The sequence below is a fragment of the Amblyomma mixtum genome, chromosome 4, assembly GCF_055824585.1.
Source record: "Amblyomma mixtum isolate Tamu chromosome 4, ASM5582458v1, whole genome shotgun sequence".
Taxonomy (NCBI): Eukaryota; Metazoa; Arthropoda; class Arachnida; order Ixodida; family Ixodidae; genus Amblyomma; species Amblyomma mixtum.
Genome location: NC_143015.1, coordinates 67,951,447 through 67,969,410, shown reverse-complemented (window position 1 = coordinate 67,969,410; position 17,964 = coordinate 67,951,447). Strand labels below are relative to the sequence as shown.

Below are 17,964 nucleotides of genomic sequence, written 5' to 3'. Positions count from 1 at the left end.
TGAGGCAACCATGCGTATGAATAAAAGTAACTGTACTTATCACAGTGATATAACGAAATCACCGCACGAGAATGCGATAGCGGGTGTTCGAAAATATGGTAGCAATGCATAAGCGTCATCAGCACATTATTTCTCCGTACTTCTTGCAAATTTCATTTACTTGCTCTTTGTTCTTTTTGTTTGCGTCTCCTTTTGTCTCTTTCTTTCTTATTCTCACTTTTCTTGAAATGCTGATAAAATAAACTCCTTAAAAGCCTCATTTTTCTTTTTACCAGTCCTGTTCTAGCGGAACACTGCAACCACATGGGATCCAGAAAGAGCCTTGAAGTTCTCATTCTCGCTAGCATCGTGCTGCATGCGCATTCATTCGAGAGTACCACGGACAGCTCGAATGCGGGGGAAGTATGCGGCAAACGTACGTATTTCTTCTAGATCCAAACTTTTCTGTGCTTTGTTCCAGGGCAGTACTAGGAACCATTTCGTACCATTTTACATATTACGCCGTCAACCTCTCACGCAGTAAACTTGCGGTTCGATAGGTATAGCGTTCTGAGGACGACCTTGGGGCTTCGACTGCCGACAGCGGTGTCAACTCATTTTCGTGATGGAAGCCCCGAGTACTCAAGCAGCACTGGTAATCGGCCCAGTGTTGCAAATGGATGGTTTCACCCTGCTCCTTTGTAGGGCCAGCCTTTGCCGATACATTTCCAATGTTGGGCCGACTAGCTGTGTTGCTTGGGTGGGCTTGTAACTGATGCCAATCGTTATTGTAGTTGCCGTAGAAACCAGCATGGCAAGGCATGCCAAGCCGAGAGCCAAATAAAGAGAGAGAAGAACAACGGAAAGAATATGAAAACAAAGAAGGCATTGAGCAGTCAACTGTGAATTGTTGGATTTCGTGTGCCGAAGCGACACATTGGCCTATGAGGGAGGACGTAGGGGAGGACTCCGGAGTAATTGACGCCATCGGCAGTTCTTCTACGTGCGCTGACATGACACAGCAAACAGAGATTTTTGTAGCGAAAGCTACATTACCCGCAGTCTCGGCGTTTCGCTGTGGGCCGTCGGCACCACTTGTGTGCATGCGCAAGGACCCGAGTGACGTCATAGCCGCGCAGCTTGTGCGCCGCGCGCCTCCGCGTCGCTCGCCTCAGCGCTTTTTATCCGCGAAAATACGGCAGCGTTGCTAAGAAATTATCAACTGGAAGCATCGAATCTCTTTCACATTCAAACTAGGCGCGAAATGTGAACATAGTTATGTGAATTTTATGACGCATTTCTGATGGAGGTTTCCAAACAATCAGACGCACCAATTGAAAAGGCAGCAAACGCGGCGTAACACCAAAGCTAGCCCATCGGCCAAGTATGCCGTCACGGCGGCAAGGTATGACACGGCTGTCAAATAATCTACCACCATCTCGATACTGTGTCCCATCTTCGCCCTCCCGAAGCGCCATCTGTCACTCACCAATCGAACTCCAATTCCAAGAAGATCCCCCCATCAACGATACATGTACTAACATTTCCACGAGGGTTGCACCCACTTGAAGCCGTTGCAAAAGCGAAACAAAAACCGAAGGATAAGTTTAATTAAAAGAAGCAGTGCAAAAGCCAGCTGCCCACAGAAACCACCACCAACTAACCACCTATCTACCTCACCCTTTCAGTTGGAAGGTCGACCTCCGCGCGACCTCCGTGATTCGCCACTGCGAATCCGCCTTTATTGTCCCTTTAACTTGTCATGGCTCTGTCGCAAATTCGCTCAAATTCAGCACAAGCAAACAGCGCTGTTTCTAGTGCATGTGAAGCATTAAATGTTTCTTTAGGAAAACTGGGATCTTCAAACTCAATATTTAATCACTGCTTTAAACTGTGTTTGGTGAATCTTAAAGTGGGCTTCAATATTTTGAGACGCTCAAGGAAAATTGGTGAGAGAAAAACATGAGAAAAGTAAAAGCAGGTAAGCCAAGTACATACTGGGGCGATTTAAGCGTAAATTGAAGGGCTGAAAAATTAAAAACATATAAAGAACACTCGCCTTTTCCCAAATTTTACTTCAACTGCAATTTTCGCTCTCAACTCGCAAAAACAGAACACGACATCAGCGGGATGTGTAGTTCGAGGAACCCTTTTACGTACGTACGTGATATAATTTTCAAATTAGGGTGTGCCATATGATAGGACAATTACTCTATGTTGTATGCTTGCGCATATCATTTAATGGCAGTGATCAAATGGAGAAACTTTAATTTTATTTGTAACCCCTTGCTTTGACGCACGCCAGCAATGTAGAGTAATCTTGAATTGAAAAAAAAAACGAGTGGAGACTATAATCTCCACAGTAAGTAGAAGCCTAGACAAGAGTTCAGCAGCGGTTTCTGGATGCTATTGCACTGGAAAAAAATTTTACCGCCTTGTTAACCACACAGTGGAGGGCAACCTAAGGTCGTGCCTGGCTGGAATGACCGGATACGAACAGCGCTTCCACAAGAAAAAGGTAGGGACTGGTTCTGACTGATACGTTTTTATAAATCTGGGAAACTCCTGCCTGCTCAATACGGGCATTCATTCATTCATTCATTCATTCATTCATTCATTCATTCATTCATTCATTCATTCATTCATTCATTCATTCATTCATTCATTCATTCATTCATTCATTCATTCATTGAGCTCATGAAGGCAAGAACGTACGTTCCACATGGCTGTTAGGTTAGTTTATGCACAGCACTCACTACTCTTATGCCAGAACTATGGCCTAATAGTTGACTGTTCAACCCTATGGTGAGGCTTTTTAGAGTGCTTTCGAACTTTGGTTCTGTGGACAGGTATTATGCTACACCAGTTTATGCTACAGCAGTTTTATGCTACAGCATAAAAATTCAGTGGGCACTTTGGCTCTCTAAAGTGCTGCAAGGCGAAAGCCTTTCCTGGCGCACTTTTTGGCATTTACTGCGAGACTGTTTGTGCTGTACTAGTGCTTTATTTGACTACACACTTTGACAACGCATTGCAACTACACTTTTACTGCCTACTTTGACTGCTTTTTTAGCACGACTCGCTCTCTGCTCCGATGAGTTAGGTTGTACCCATGGCTCTGTTCGCAGTAATGAGGTATGTGATGTGGTCACCCACGGACGCCTTACGCCCCCTGTCGTAGCGGACGACAACTATTTTATTAGTCGTCATGTGCTGCAATAGAGGGCGTTAGGCATCCGTGGGTGATTTCATTACTTCGAATCCGCGCACTCTGACGTCATAAACATTTCGACCAACCGAAAAGCTTGACACCTCTGCTGACAACCTTCTGTCGACAACGATGAGGCATTAATGGCTTTCGCCTTAATATTTTTACCGGAGGAAGAAGCCAGCACTGCGTCGTTAAGTTCCTCACCATTATTGCGGAGCTTGTCATAATTTATTGAATATTCGTAGATGGCTAAGGGTCCTCCTACTACTCCTGGCGCAGTTGCGCAGCGGTTAAGCATTGCACCGCAGTCGCTCTAGGCAGTAACCCAAATCGCACGAAACAAAATTTAAGGGCAGCACAGCGCGTTATTCCAATCAAATATCCTGTATGAAGTAGTAACCTCAAACAGATTTATCATACGAGTGTCCTATAGTTATCCAAGAAATGAAGGTCGAATGTTACTCACTCTTACAAAAAATACATTTATCATACAAACGTAGAAGAATATTTATACACGTTATATGGCACTTGTAAGACAAAACCTTCATCAGATTATTGCATCATACAGCATTTGGAGTAGGGATGTGAAAGAAAGTGAGAGATGCACCGCCAAAACAAACCAGCGAAGAGATAAAGGTATCCGAACAAAAACCAGTGAATGATATCTTAATTCATGACTCGAGGTATGGAATAGAATAGAGTATGTTTTCTGTGAAGTGGGGGGAGGCTCGAAAAAAAGTAGAAATTCATCTACTCGACGGAGTTGAAACGCGTTCTAGAAAAGAGACACTAGATATGTTGGCGTAACAAATATGTTTTTACTAGAAAGGAACCACTACACAGTAGGTAGTATGTCAGTCTTGTACAAGAAATTTTTTTATCGTCTTATTGCTGCAGTTTGGAAGATTAATACCACAGCCATCTAGATAATTCAGAAAAGTGGGAAGACCGTATTCGGTGGTCTTGTGACAAACGCGAGAACGGTACATTCCAAACTTCAGAAGAGCGTGTGAGGTAAGTTTGTCTTCAGCGATTAATGTTATTGTATTTGTAACATTGAGCAAAAGTAAATCAACAAACATAGCGGAAAGAAACTAAGCCTAAATTTTTAAAAGGTGGCTTGTGTGTGCGTTGGATTCCCAGCTCGTAATGTATCGAACCGCCTTTTTCTGCAGTATGTGCATCAGGTTTTAGTTTGTTTCTTTGGTGTCGCCCTTTCAAGAAACAAATACTACAAGAAAGCAATACGTTAAAGTCAGCAATAGTCCTGTGTACGTTTAGCTTAACTGGATGAGCTGGAGAGACACAAACTTAACCGATATGCCACCAGACTTCAGCTGTAGCGCTAATGTCGAGAGCAGGTTAACCCATAGACTGCAAAATGCAGTGGGCATACAACAGAAGTGTAGCACAGCGCGAACTATAGTCAGGTGGAGATATGAGTTAGGAAATTGTTTTGCCCTGGACATGGTCAGTCCGAGATCAATTGGCTGATTCTTTTTTTGAAAGGGCTCAAAGTCGGATAACTGTTGCTAGTTGGTGTTTATGATGGCAATGATGATGACAATATTCTTGCCCTCCTCGATGTCCGACACCCGCTATGACGTGCGCAACGCGGTACGAAACTGCGAACTGCCGACCGACTCCACTCACAATTAATATCGAATGTTTAGTTACTCTCTTGCTGTGTATATTGACGCAGTTGGCGGCGCAAGGGGTTCAGGATCAAATCACGGGCTGCATCAGGCGCAAGATCCAGAAAGAACAGTTGATGTGGTTGTGCGTAGACGCTGAATCGGTACGTATTTATGATGCCGAGTTTTGAGAACAAAATCTCGGTATTTTCTTCCCACCGAACTTCTTCTGGTGGCTGCGAGTTCAGATCACGCACTTTTATATAAAGAAAAATCGTTTGACTGATTGAAGAGAGCGCAGAACACAAGTTGATGCCAAAGGGCCGCTTAAAAATTTTTACGAGATCCCTTTTTGATTTTGGAGCTACTGCTACATGTGACACCTTCTCTGCCGTAGTCCTACGGCATCGGCGAATATCGTATTTTTTGCCTACTGTGCGGTATAACGAGGACACAGCCAGACACATGCACGCACAAACACACAACTGCATCGACTTCCAAGTGATTTTTTATGCCAGAAGACTAGCCAACTGTATAGATCAACAGCTGGAAAAGATACAGCATAATCGCAAGGATATTCTTATCCGAGGCACCTATGGAATTCCAAGGGCATGCTTACAAACCTACAAATGTGACCGTGAACTTAAGTGTAACATACTTCACATGAGCCTCTCGCGATCAGATTCACTTAATTCTTGCCTTCGTATCACACTTTGCCCTAGATTGTCTTGCCCTTTCTCCTGTATTTTTTATAGATCGTTATTTTTTTTCAGGCTAATGATTAGGAGGGGTCGCTGCTAATTTCCCATTTTTAACGAGGTGTATCCTGAGGTACGTTTTAAAGCGAGTGGGGTGTAGATGCGTTGGAGTAAAGCTACAAAAATGTAGAAAACAAGGGTCAGATTCATATTATTAAAACAGACATGTGCAGAGTCCAACACTTCTTGAAATTGAATGCTTCGAGCGTTCCATGCATTTCGAGTGTTTCATGAACATGGCAAATTGAGGACCACTGAAACGTCCTCCAATTGTGACATTTTCGTTTTTGTCTCACGCAGGAGGGAATTTTAGTCGACTGCATCGATGAGTCTCTAAAAGACCACACGGTGAGCACAGAAAGCACTGAAATTGACTGTGTTGCTTCTGATGCTTAGATTAACCAGTACGTTACTTAAGCTATGGGGCTGACAGTTTGGTTTGGTTCATGGGGTGTAACGTCCCAAAGCGACTTAGGCTATGAGATACGCCGTAGTGAATGTATCCGGAAATTTCGACCACCTGGGGTTCTTTAACATGCACTGACATCGCACAGAACAAACGCTTCTAGAATTTCGTCTACGTGGAAATTTGACTGCCGTGGCCGGGATCGCACCCTCGTCTTTCAAGTCAGCAGCCGAGCATCATAACCACCACCGCGGGGGATAGTTACTTAACATGTCAACATTTTTAGTGACGGTTACAGCAGAAACAAAAAAAAAGGCTCGAATTCTTTCGTCGGTACCAGAAGGGAAGAGTGATCAGAAACCACAGCGTCTGCATTACCAAGCAGGGGAGACAAGAAGCTCTTCTTGCACAAAAGCTATCAGATTTGACGTGGAGTCCACTGGGACTCATTATGAGCGTTACTATACGTGACAACAAGAGGGAAATGTAATCTAGGCGGCGCTATGAAGAAATGAAATTCGTATTCCGCTGACATAAGCCCGACACTTGAAGCCCAACAACGTGGTGCCCAAACGAGCCCCAAGGCTTGTTTCTTTTATGAATTGAGTTCGAAGAAAAAGCAGCCAGAGAACAATCATACCATTGACCCCAATGAAACCAAAAGTCCGCGAAGATACAGCACAACGCAACAGATGCTCATGGAGCAGCATGCGGAAATGCTTTCCCTTTGGTAAAGTATGAGGAGCAGAAGAGAGGGAGTAAAACTTGACACAAATGTGAGAATCATGGTTTCATTTCTAGTATGCGTAGAAATTACTTTCTACAGTTGAAAAAAGAGCGTACCGTGATGACTCAATCACCCCGCGACACTTTGGTAGAGTGGATTGGACTTTGTCTTCGGATAGCATATATACATTTATTGCATTATAACAGTTAAAAAATACAGACAAGCCACAGTAGCAATTGAACCACTCTGCCTGTGAAAACAGAGGCTGGCTCGCCAAGTTAACCTCTTCTTACAAAGAATATTGCGCGTGCACTTGCTGTACGCACAAGTAACAATCTATCCGTGGCGGTTTACAATGAAAAAACAAACGGAACAAAAATAAACACTGATAATGCAAACATAATCACCGGATATGCAAGCAGGACCCATAATAAGCCTTCAGGCGCAAAATAGGTGCAGCTTCTGGGCGTGCGCGGCGTAGCTTTGATGCTGTTGCTCCGACAGGGGCCACTTCGTAGTCAAGCTCTTCCAGTCGACGAATCATCTTGTAGGTCGAAGAAGCGGCGCAGAAACTTTTCGCTCAGCCCGCGGCGCTCATTCAGCGCCCACACCCACACAAGGTCATCCGGCTGGTATTACGTGGCATCGGCTTTGGATGTAGCGTCGGGTGTCAGTGTGCTGTTGGTATTAAGTCGAAAACCTTTAATGCCTCATACTGTCGTTAGCAGACGCGTCGGCAGATTTGTCCGCCTTTCGGCGCCACTGCTTAAAAAGAAACTGCGCCGAGGGTGGGAATTGCACCAGGGCCTTTGGCATTTGAAGCGGAGACGCAACCACTCCGCCACGAAGGCTCAAGGTTCGAAGATGAATAAAGGCGCATCTTGTGAATGCACGGCTCTCGTAAATGAAATAAAAGGATTAAAGTCAAGAAAAGGAAGAATAAAAATAAAAATAAGAAAATAAACAAAAATAAAAACAAAATAAAAGTAAGATATGAAAATAAAAATAAAAACAACAAAAATAAGAAAATTAGCACAAAAAAACAAAATATGAAAAATAAAGTAAATAAAAACAAGCAGTGCGCCAGGACAGGCTTTCGCCTTGCAGCACTTTAGAGAGCCAAAGTGCCCACTGAATTTTTCAATGCGGCCCAGGCCAGAGGTCATGCTTCTTCAGAGCGCTGCAGCTAGGCAGCAATGTCGAAGTGATCTTCAATAACATCGAGCAACATGGCATCGAGCGTGGTCTTCGCTTAACTGCAATGGGCTAGCATCTGTGAGGTCTCTTGCACTGCGGTGTTGAAGGCTAAGGAGACGTAAGGCAGAATGACGTAGCAACTATTGTGTTTGGGGCCGACATACATAGCACCTATGTCTGCAATGGGTCGTTCAATCGTTCAATACGTCGTTGCTCTGCGGATGCCACCCAGTCGTCTTCAAGTGGCTTGTTTGAGTGTAGCGCAGGCTGACTTGTTTTAGCTCACTGTGAACGCTGTTCTTTTGTTCGCGATGAGCACTTCGGCGTAGAAGAGTTGCAGAAGGATGCAATCCCTGGAAAATTTGCTAATTCGGGCGCGGCTTCATCTCGGAGGGCTTTTACCTCGGTGTAGGGGCCCTATAATGCAGTCGGTTGCCACGACGATCCACCATTATTGAGATGTTCATTTCGTGAAACAGCCAAGCAGGTGCATGCTGCTGAAAGGATCGTGACGTGTGCTAAATGGGGTTCAATAATCCTGCTGGTTGGATGGAAGGCGTCTTTCGTCGCTGGCAATCTGTGCAGAAGTTCTCGTACCATCCAACAGTGGCAGTTATTCGGGGCCTGTAATACTTCTCTTGAATGCAGCAAAGGCTGTAAAAAAAACCTACATGCTGAGGTGTTGGTTCGTCGTGTGAGGCCTGTAGAACTTCGCGAACTTGCAGGGACAGTAAAGAGCTAAGCGGTTTTGTTCGGTGCCAAGTTCTTCACAACGACATCATTCTGCACGCACAGTGAAGATAATTCCGGCTTGAACGAGGTTTCGGATGAACAATACATCATGGTCTTCGTCTTGCTGCAGAGCAAGAGTGCTGGAACTTACGTGTCCTAGGAAGGCGTCGTCATCGTCGTCCTGCAGTGGTGCTTCTGCAAAAGCCCCTGACAGAATTGGCGTTAGATGGACTGCATCCGGACTTGTAAACGGCGGTGACGTAAAACTTTCGAAGTCGTAACATCCATGGAGCGAGATAGCTAGACAGGTCGTTCAATATCGCAAGCCAAAACAGCGTGTGATGGTCAGGCACAAATTCTAAAAGCCTGCCTACTAGTGTACGGGCGAAATTTAGACGTGGCCCACATTATAACGAGGCACTCCTCCTCGTGGAATATTTGGCCTCTGCCTTTGACAATCAGCGGCTGGCGTACTTTATTACCCTTTCGCGGCCTGACTGCTGCTGGGAGTGAACCTCAGCTGGCGCCACACGGCTTGCTTTGAATTTCAATTTCGGCGATTTCATCGAAGTATTCAAGCACGGGTATAGTTACTGTAAGTAACGCTTAAGTACTTGGAATGCTTCATATTTCACAGCTTCCCACTTTAATGGCACACCGAACTTCATTACCTGAGTCAGCGGTTTGCCGATGAGAGAAAAGTTCTTTAAATATGGTCGGTAATGCGTGCATAGCAACAAAAATCGGCGCACAGCCTTCTTGTGGGGGTTGGTGGAAGCTGTGCGATAGACGCCAGTTTTCTGCCGGTCTTCTTCTATATCATCGTTGCTTACGATGTGCGCTAGAAACGGCAGCTCCTCGTAAGCGCAATGGCATTTGTCAGGCTTCGCGCTGAGCCGGGATGATAGCCTCTAGCATGATTGGAAGCCATTTTAGATGTTCGTCAGTGGTAGAGGAGAAGTCGACGACGGCATCAAAAAATAAAACACATATTTTCCACTGTATGTGAACCCGTACTCTGTCCATATGGCACTCAAAGCTGTCTGCGGCAAAAACATGTTAAAATGGCACTACCTTGACTAGCAGCGACAGTCGGGCATGATGTGGGTGGTCTTCTCCCGATCACTTTCACCGACCTAGATTTGCCAATACACGCAGTGTAGGTCCATGGACGAGAAGTATTTGGAACCTTAGGATCGTCTATGGTATCATTGATGCAGGGTTCGACGTAAATATCTATCCTGGCTGCATTGTAAAAAAGGCAGTAATCGACTAAAAATCGGACATCAACGTTCATTTGTTCCACAAAGACGGCAGGGCCTGCCCAGTGCCTCTTCGATGTATAGCTGACATCGTAACTCAACATTCACTCGACTTGTTCCGGATTGCTTGGCGTCCGCGCGTCGGGACGTGGAAGGAAATTCGGCGCAAAGGGCTCGTGCCTCCACTATTTATAATGGTATGTTTTCCGACAGTTATTCGTCGTACCTTTGACGCGGCAGAAGAAAACTCATCATAACACTTAAGGAGACTGCGGATCTGGTCTTGTCTGAGCTCGGGCAGCGCTTCGTTGAAGTTGGAGGTAGGCATGTGTAGTCGGGAGAGCAGCTAGTTGCCGGTGGCGTCGTAGAGGGTGAATGCATCTCGTGTGTCCGTGGTTATTTTTTTTTTTCGAGAAGAGCAAAAGTCGTGCATTACTTGAGGTACCAGTATTCTTCGGCAGAATCTGTCGGCAGCACTTCAGTTCGGCCATTGAGAAAAAGGTGATGCCTCTTCCGATGTCGTTTCCTCGGTCCAGCAGCAACTCCATGTCCCCCCCCACCCCTATTGATGGCTTCGATGTTATTCGCGCTCGTGGTACCTACGGTGACCATGACGTTTGACCGGGGTGGGACGCTAAATTGTTCATGATCCTAGAACATTACCTGTTCATGTGATGTTCTGTTCTAGGATTTTCACTAAAGAGATGGCTTCATCCGTGGAAAGGGTGATGAGCATGGATTGAAGGTCAATGATCGCCTCATGCTCATTAAGGAAATTCATGCCCGACGTCACGCGCAAGAAAACTGCTGTAACGCTGCGAAGGTGTTAGGATATGTACGCTCCTTGACTGTCACTTTCACTTTGCATCGTCCCGATTGCGTAATAAGGCGGCCTCCTGCGGTGCGAATTATGGGTCCACCCCAAGCGGTCATGATTTTCCTCAGCTGAGTGGCGAATGTTCCATTCATCACAGAATAAGCAGGTCAGTAGTCAGTAGTCACCAGTAGTTTCCGCCGTCAGTAGTCACGTCTAAATCGAATGCCCTGGATCTTGCGTTCCATATCGTCCTCGGCGTCGCGTCACTGCTTCGGGTATGTAAGTCATGGGTAGGGTGTGTTGTCGGAACATTTGAGGCGGCCGTCATGATCTTAGACTTGCTTTGTGTTCTTATCGGGCTTATCTTCATGTGCACGGGCTTCGCAAGTGATACGGTGGCGCCCTGTATCGGCGTCGGTGGATTATCTTCATTGTTTTGCGGTAAAGCAATCACACCTCCTGAAGCTGCTTTCTTTAGTTTCCCATTCGTTGGCTGGGAGACCTTCGCGCAGCGCCTGTGCAACTGCGACGTGATGATGAAAACGGCGTAGATGGCGGCGACGGGGAGCACGAGGGTGATCCTTGCTTGCAGTCGGCGTGCCTCACGTACTCTTTTACCTCGTATAGATGCTGGCCGGGTTGTGGTCTTGATGCGTCTTAACAGAAACTCCGAAACTCCGCAGACGCATTCCTCTGTATGGGCAGTGCCGAAGGTTGTCGGCGGTACCACCGCAGTGGGAAGAGCGGGGGCGCTGATCGGGGATCCTCCAGAGGACTGCTTTTCTTAGCTGAGAATGCTACACAGGTGGGCGCACCCACCACTGAGGTCTTCGGAGCGGTGTAGAGGGCTCTTGGCCCAGGCTGGCGGGATGTATTGAGCTGTACACCGCGGCGGCAAACTGCTTCAGGCTGTGGGCATATTGGCAGATGTCGTCGCAGTTCCTCGTGGAAGATTTCGTAGATACGCTCCCGCAAGCTGGTGCTTATGGTGGTCATCGTGTCTCGGTGAATTGCAGAGACCTGAGCCGAGTGTTGGTACTGCAGAGTGGAGACGCCGAAAATGTTCTCGGTCATGGTGGCTTCGTGCGTGAATTCCGCGACTGCGTTGGGCTCCTGACGTACAAGGCTTCCAAAAATTTGGTCCCTGACTCCGCGCATTGATATTTACCTTTGTTTTTCTCGGATCTTGTTGCTATGCGGCACGGCAAAAAATTTGCTGCATTTCTACGACTTAACCGATGACGGACGACAATAGTGGACGTCTTCAATATCTGCTTCTTGAACAGCTCCCATGTCGTTAGGGAAGACACGTGATTTTCATACCATGTTCGTGCGGAGCCCTCTATAGAGACAAAGACATATCTGATTGGTGCACCTATTCCTCGCGGGTCCTGGCATGAGGAGCCATTGAGTGTTGGTGACAGCCTCGGCTGCTGTAGGATGATTTGGGTCGGCGTCGGTGGGTGGCTAATCGTTGCTGTTAAAGGTTGTTTTCACTGTCGGGCGCGCCCTGGCAGGGACATAAATCAGAAGAAACGAGCGCACTATACAGCAGGTTCTTTTTGCCTAAATATTGCGTCCTCCATGAACTTATGTGTTGCCTGCCGCATAATCCTTTATCCGAAAGGGTAAATTTTACCAAGAAACATTCCTGCTTGCCACAAGCACGGAACAAAATGTCTACAGTTCATCGTAAGGCACAAAGCGTGAATGGTTTCTATAATTGTTCAGTGTGCCGATAGTGAAGCTAAAATTCATTAAATAGTTGAAATCAATTATTTATTTATCCGATGATAATCTAAGAACCATGCTACATAGTAGCAGGTACCACGGTCATATACAGGGCTAGGGTGATCTGCCACTGCGTTTAGATTGGCTTTTGTCATATATGGCTCAGGAACATGTTCAACTGAGCCTAGATTGCCGCGAAACAAGTATTATTCGCACATAGTGCTTAAATCTCCTTGTATTTTCTCTGTTTAGGCTGTAAGAGAGAACATTAAGAAGTTTTTGCAGTGGCTCTATTTATAGATGTTTTTTCTGCCTTTTTCAGACCTTTATACTGCGCTCCAGAGTAACGCGTTTTACGAAAGAAATCAGGGTAAGTGATGTACTGCTACTTCTTAGTAGCATACCTGTTAACGGTGGTAGTGCAGAGCGCCATTATATTGTCATTATGCCGGACAACCATGCCAATGACAGGCTTCCAGCATAATTAGAAGGCCTGCTTTCGGCTCACCAGTAAATCTCAGAATGTGCGGGAGCTTCTGCTTACGATTGGTATTTCACTGAGTAGGTCACAAATTATGGTATTCTCCACCAGAACAAAAATAATATATCAGAATACAAAGTGCAATGTCGGCGGCTAAACGCCAGCATATCTTAGCGGATGGGATGTTTGCAGAGCGTGAAATGTGTTAACAGGTGCATTTGTAATGCGACCAAAAAAACCAAGGGCTCCAAGAGAATTTTCACATGGCATAGAATGAGGATAACAGAAAACGAAAGCAAAACCATTCTGGTCCTGATTTTCTTAGTAAATAAGCCAACTTGGTTCAAGCACATGAGTCTAAACAGATTTAGAATTTGTCGCGCTCAGTTATCGAGATGCCATTGCAGGGCTATTATCCCACATGCCCCGTCACGGTTGGATTCTGGCTCAGATTAAAGCAACTTCTTCAACAAAAGTGCTAAAGGCTTTCGAGTTGTATGGTCAAGATTACTTAGCTTTTTTAATTGGATACATACTGCGCATCATGTGCCCCGTCCAATATTTGTTCATATTTGCTGTGTTCTACAAACTAAGCGTGCAATTTATAGCTGCTGTTTAACTTTATAATGTGCCATTAGTTTCACTCCATTTTGGTTACGGCCTTTCAGTACTTCACTTTCAAAGCTCCTTCTGTACATTACCTATACGTGCAGCTTTCGTTAAAAGGCGTCAGGTCACACGCTTTGCGTTTAGGCATGTACCAAATTTGACCACTTACTCTATCGCTGACAAGGTAGTTATTAGTGCGTTGGTGGTTTACATCTTAATAGGCGTGTTAATATGCAAACCCTGCACAGTGCGACTACAATCATAGCCTGTGCCTTAAAACTTGACCAGACCTATGCGTACCTTTTCATGTGTAACAAACTGCATCCATTAGTTGATTGGTTGTTTATAGGAGAACTGTACGCAGTAATGTTTAGAAGATAGAATATAACTGCTCATTTGTTGCGGCAAGCCGACGCTGATCAAGACTATAAAGTCAATTTTTTCTGCGCGCCATTCCGACGGTGATCTGAATGTGAACTTCTCTTGGCAGGCATGCCTGAAAAAAAAGGATTAATTCACAGCATGGGAATCTACACACGTGCCAACCGAGGATTGATGCGGTTGACAGATCGATGCTGGCAACGTCCACGGACTAAAAAGGAAGAGACAACGTCTGAGATGATAACCGGAAAATTAGAGGCACTTTTATGCATGCTTAACAACCTGGAGGTTTGTGATAGGTGGAAGCTAAATAAAATGCTACTTCGTACTCGTCTCTCGTTTGATTCATAAAGTGCCATTTGTTTATTTCTTTCGTAACGACCGGCGTTGCGTGCATGTTTTCTTTGTTCGCTCTATAGCTACCAGAACCCTCGCTGCTGCATGAGCATCAAATAAAGGACACCAGCAAATCCCTTTTCTTGAATGCATCGCGGACACTCTAGCATGCCATGCGCACAGCTGGAATTTAGGCCAGGTGGTAACTATTTGACTATCCGTTATCAAAGTAAGGTCGGCAAATTGTCGACGCTGCCTCGAATATGGGAGACCTGAAATTCACGTTATTACGGTACATTACTGGGAATAACATCATCGTCAGGGTTTGTACTTTCTACACCTTCACTTTATTGATTTATTGATCAATTCACTCTCGCCTTATCACAAGCTTCCCGTCCCGGGTAGCTCAGTTGGTAGAGTGCCTGCTCCGGTGAGGTGGTGGTCCCGGGCTAAAACCCCGGACACGGAGGATTTTTTCTTTAGCTACGAAGTTTCTGAGAAAACTGCATAGCTTTCCTTTGTAGCCGTAAGGCTGCGCTTGGGTGGATGCCAATGAGTAATTACTCCCTTATTACGAATCTACTCCACCCTGGGGGATTTTCCTAGACATGTGAGTGACCTCCACTTTAGTGAAGATAGAAAAATAGAAATACCTAGCCCTTATCGTTCTCCTTCTCTGCTTCATTATTAGGTACGATAGACCATCACTCAAAAGGAACAAAGTTGGCTTAAGACTTGTGTTACGACCAGAAATATAAAAGAAGTGGTAATGGTTACGATGGCTGCCTATTGCGCTTTCGGCGCCGAATACCTCGATATACAGAACTGCACAGCGCAGAGCGTCGTTCGTCTTGCAGTGCAAGGTCGAAAACCAAACGCTGGAAAAGTTCACTGAGAGAGCGAAGCTTGCTTAAACGAAGCGTTTCTACTAAGGAACTGTTCCCGCTTGTCCGGCATCTTAAATTCCCTTTGTCGCGCATTCGCAGCCGGCTCTTACGGGAACAAATTGCGAAGCCGCGGGGGTCTTAGATGCCGAGTAGGGGACATGCTCTAGTTTTCACTAATGTTTGAGGAGGTGATCATTATGTCGCATTAACGTATGAATTTCATTAAGAGTAACAAAAGCGGTGCGTACCGGTGGCATCTAATAGAGACATTTGGTATAAAGCGTACTGTGATACTCTTACCATTATGGGTGTAAGGGGAGACTCCTGTAGATGCGCGACTTCTACCGGAGGCGGCCCGGTACAGGGAAGCAGTTTTTACCTTCCTAACGTAGTAGCTGACGGCTTGCGCCTTCATTCGAGTAGAAATTTACAGTTGCTCGCCACTCAGTTGCTTAATTGGCCACAAGACCTCATACTTCTGATACGCTGTGACCTATTATCGGACCAAGAGCAGTACATTTTCGTGTATTGTCACACGTGTCACGCGATAAAGGCATCAGCGCAGAGCACCTGCTTGGGAGCGAATAAGATCAATATGAGCACTTCAACGAAAAATTTCAGATCAACTTAGTCGAATAACATACAACTTTTAAAGCGTTCCAAAAACTTGAATCACACAAACAGACAGGACGCAAAAAGATGTTAGACACACGAGTGCAAACTTGCAACAAGTTTATGAAGTTTATGACAGGGGATAACTGTGTATCCAAGCCTTCGATCGCTTTCTCATCAGCGCCGCCGCGGTGGCTCAGTGGCTATGGTGCTCGGCTGCTGACCCAAAAGACGCGGGTTCGATCCCGGCCGCGGCGGTTGGAATTTCTTTGGAGGAGAAATTCTAGAGGCCCGTGTACTGTGCGATGTCAGTGCACGTTAAAGAACCCCAGGTGGTCGAAATTTCCGGAGCCCTCCACTACGGCGTCTCTCATAGCCTTAGTCGCTTTGGGACGTTAAACCACATAAACCAACATAAACCAGCTTTCTCATCAAAGGAACCCAAATAATTGCGTTGCCATTGAGTGGTTCACCTGCTGCGCTTGGGTGATGTCCGGCAATGATTCGCTTGTATTCCACTTTCGTTTCCCGATTAACTTGTTGCAGGTTAGCGCTCGTGTGTGTAGCGTCTTCTTTCTAAGTCCTGTCTGTTTGTGCGCTTCATCTTTTGGAACGTCTCACCAAAATGCCCAAACAATCACTTTGCTGAACAAACGTTGTTTTCACAAGGTAGAAAAACAATTTTTCGCCAGAAGTATGAAAAAGTGGACGACCACTGGCCTTTGCAAGAGCCGAAATAAAGCAAAATTAACATAGTGAAAACAACGGTGGAGCAACTGCCGGAAGAAACAGCGAGGCTAACCCCACATGTAGCTTACAGCGTCGCAACTTAACCTAGTGAAAACATATAGCCTGTCACTAAAACAATAAACTAACACGTAATGCGTGATACATTCACACACAAACAGAATCCGTTAAAGCTTGTGCATCTATTTTAATCGTCACCCCTAAAGCAGGCTAATACCTAAGTATCAAGATGCAGCAATCACTAAAGATCATCGCTGAAAAATGCATATAGACAACAAATCTTCCTCCGCCTCCCGCAAGCTGTGTTTTCTGAAACATAAGCTTACGAATTCAGTCACCTCCCACCAATAAAAAAATGCGAAACTCGAGACATATTATCATATGTCAGACCGAAATATCAATATCCATCTGGAGTATGGGACAACTTTACTGAAAAAAAAGTTTTAAACTTGAGACAATTCAAAGAAAGGCTGCTTGGTTTATTCATTCAAAATTTAAAATACTTCATATATCCTACTCAGCTCATAGCGACGAATAATATTAAGCACTTGAAGGTCGAAGAAGGAAATACCACCTTGACCTTCTTCATTCGATAATTATGCATAAATTTTAATTATTCTAATCTTGTCCCCTTTCTCCATCCGGCATGCTCCACATCATCACAAGCATTTGCTACGCCATATATTGTGTAAACTGACGGCTATAAATTTTCGGTTTGGTTTGGTTTACTGGGGTTTAACGTCCCAAAGCAACTCAGGCTATGAGAGACGCCGTAGTGGAGGGCTCCGGAAATTTCGACCACCTGGGGTTCTTTAACGTGCACTGACATCGCACAGCACACCGGCCTCTAGAATTTCGCCTTCATTGAAATTCGGCCGCCGCGGCCGCGATCGCACCCGCGTCTTTCGGGTCAGCAGCCGAGCGCCTTAACCACTGAGCCGCCGCGGCGGGGCGCTATAAATTTTTGTTTTTTCCGTGTGCGATATGTGATTTGAATAACATTACACTATTTTAAGAGTTTGAGTAAGAGTTACTAATGCTTTTTCTCTCATAACTGTGCACTTACTGTGTCCTAAATTCTTGTTTCCTACATTTACCAAATTATGGCTTTCCTGTCTGGACCCTCTTGCGATGTGTAGTATGACCGAAATAAAAAAAAAAGAAAATAGCCCTTGCCTTTTTAGCCGAGGGAAACCTTCGTCTCGTGCTCAATGGAATGCGGTTGAATTCCCGTGTTCGCCTGTTTTCTTTACATGCAGTGTTTCGTTATTTTGTTCCGCGATATAGAGGCGCCCGTGTTGTTGCTCTGGTACCGGTATTGCGGTACACGATTACGGAATATAAAAATTCTTTGCAGGCGCATTCTTACAGTACCAGGCGGTGCATGAGCAGGCGGGTTACCGTTACTCTGGTAGCGGTAACGGTAACATGGTACACAGTACGCTTATGGTGTTTAG

At 45.4% G+C, this 17,964-nt stretch overlaps 1 protein-coding gene across 1 annotated transcript; it reads left to right on the top strand.

Moving 5' to 3' along the window:
* The first annotated feature begins 303 nt into the window (after window positions 1–303).
* On the top strand, window positions 304–15,301 carry LOC149346759 (uncharacterized). Its single transcript, XM_089541414.1, has 6 exons — window positions 304–415; window positions 2,430–2,497; window positions 4,893–4,988; window positions 5,883–5,930; window positions 12,777–12,824; window positions 15,248–15,301. Exons 1-6 carry the CDS (start codon window positions 304–306, stop codon window positions 15,299–15,301), a joined length of 426 nt encoding a protein of 141 aa, XP_089397540.1.
* Window positions 15,302–17,964: the final 2,663 nt, after the last annotated feature.

What these genes read in the sequence shown, in the direction of transcription:
- LOC149346759 (XM_089541414.1), top strand. Translation starts at nt 304, where the DNA reads ATGGGATCCAGAAAGAGCCTTGAAGTTCTCATTCTCGCTAGCATCGTG. An exon ending in GGGGGAAGTATGCGGCAAAC is followed by an intron (nt 416 to 2,429) that starts GTACGTATTTCT and finishes TTAACCACACAG; the next exon opens with TGGAGGGCAACCTAAGGTCG. An exon ending in AGTCTCTAAAAGACCACACG is followed by an intron (nt 5,931 to 12,776) that starts GTGAGCACAGAA and finishes TGCCTTTTTCAG; the next exon opens with ACCTTTATACTGCGCTCCAG.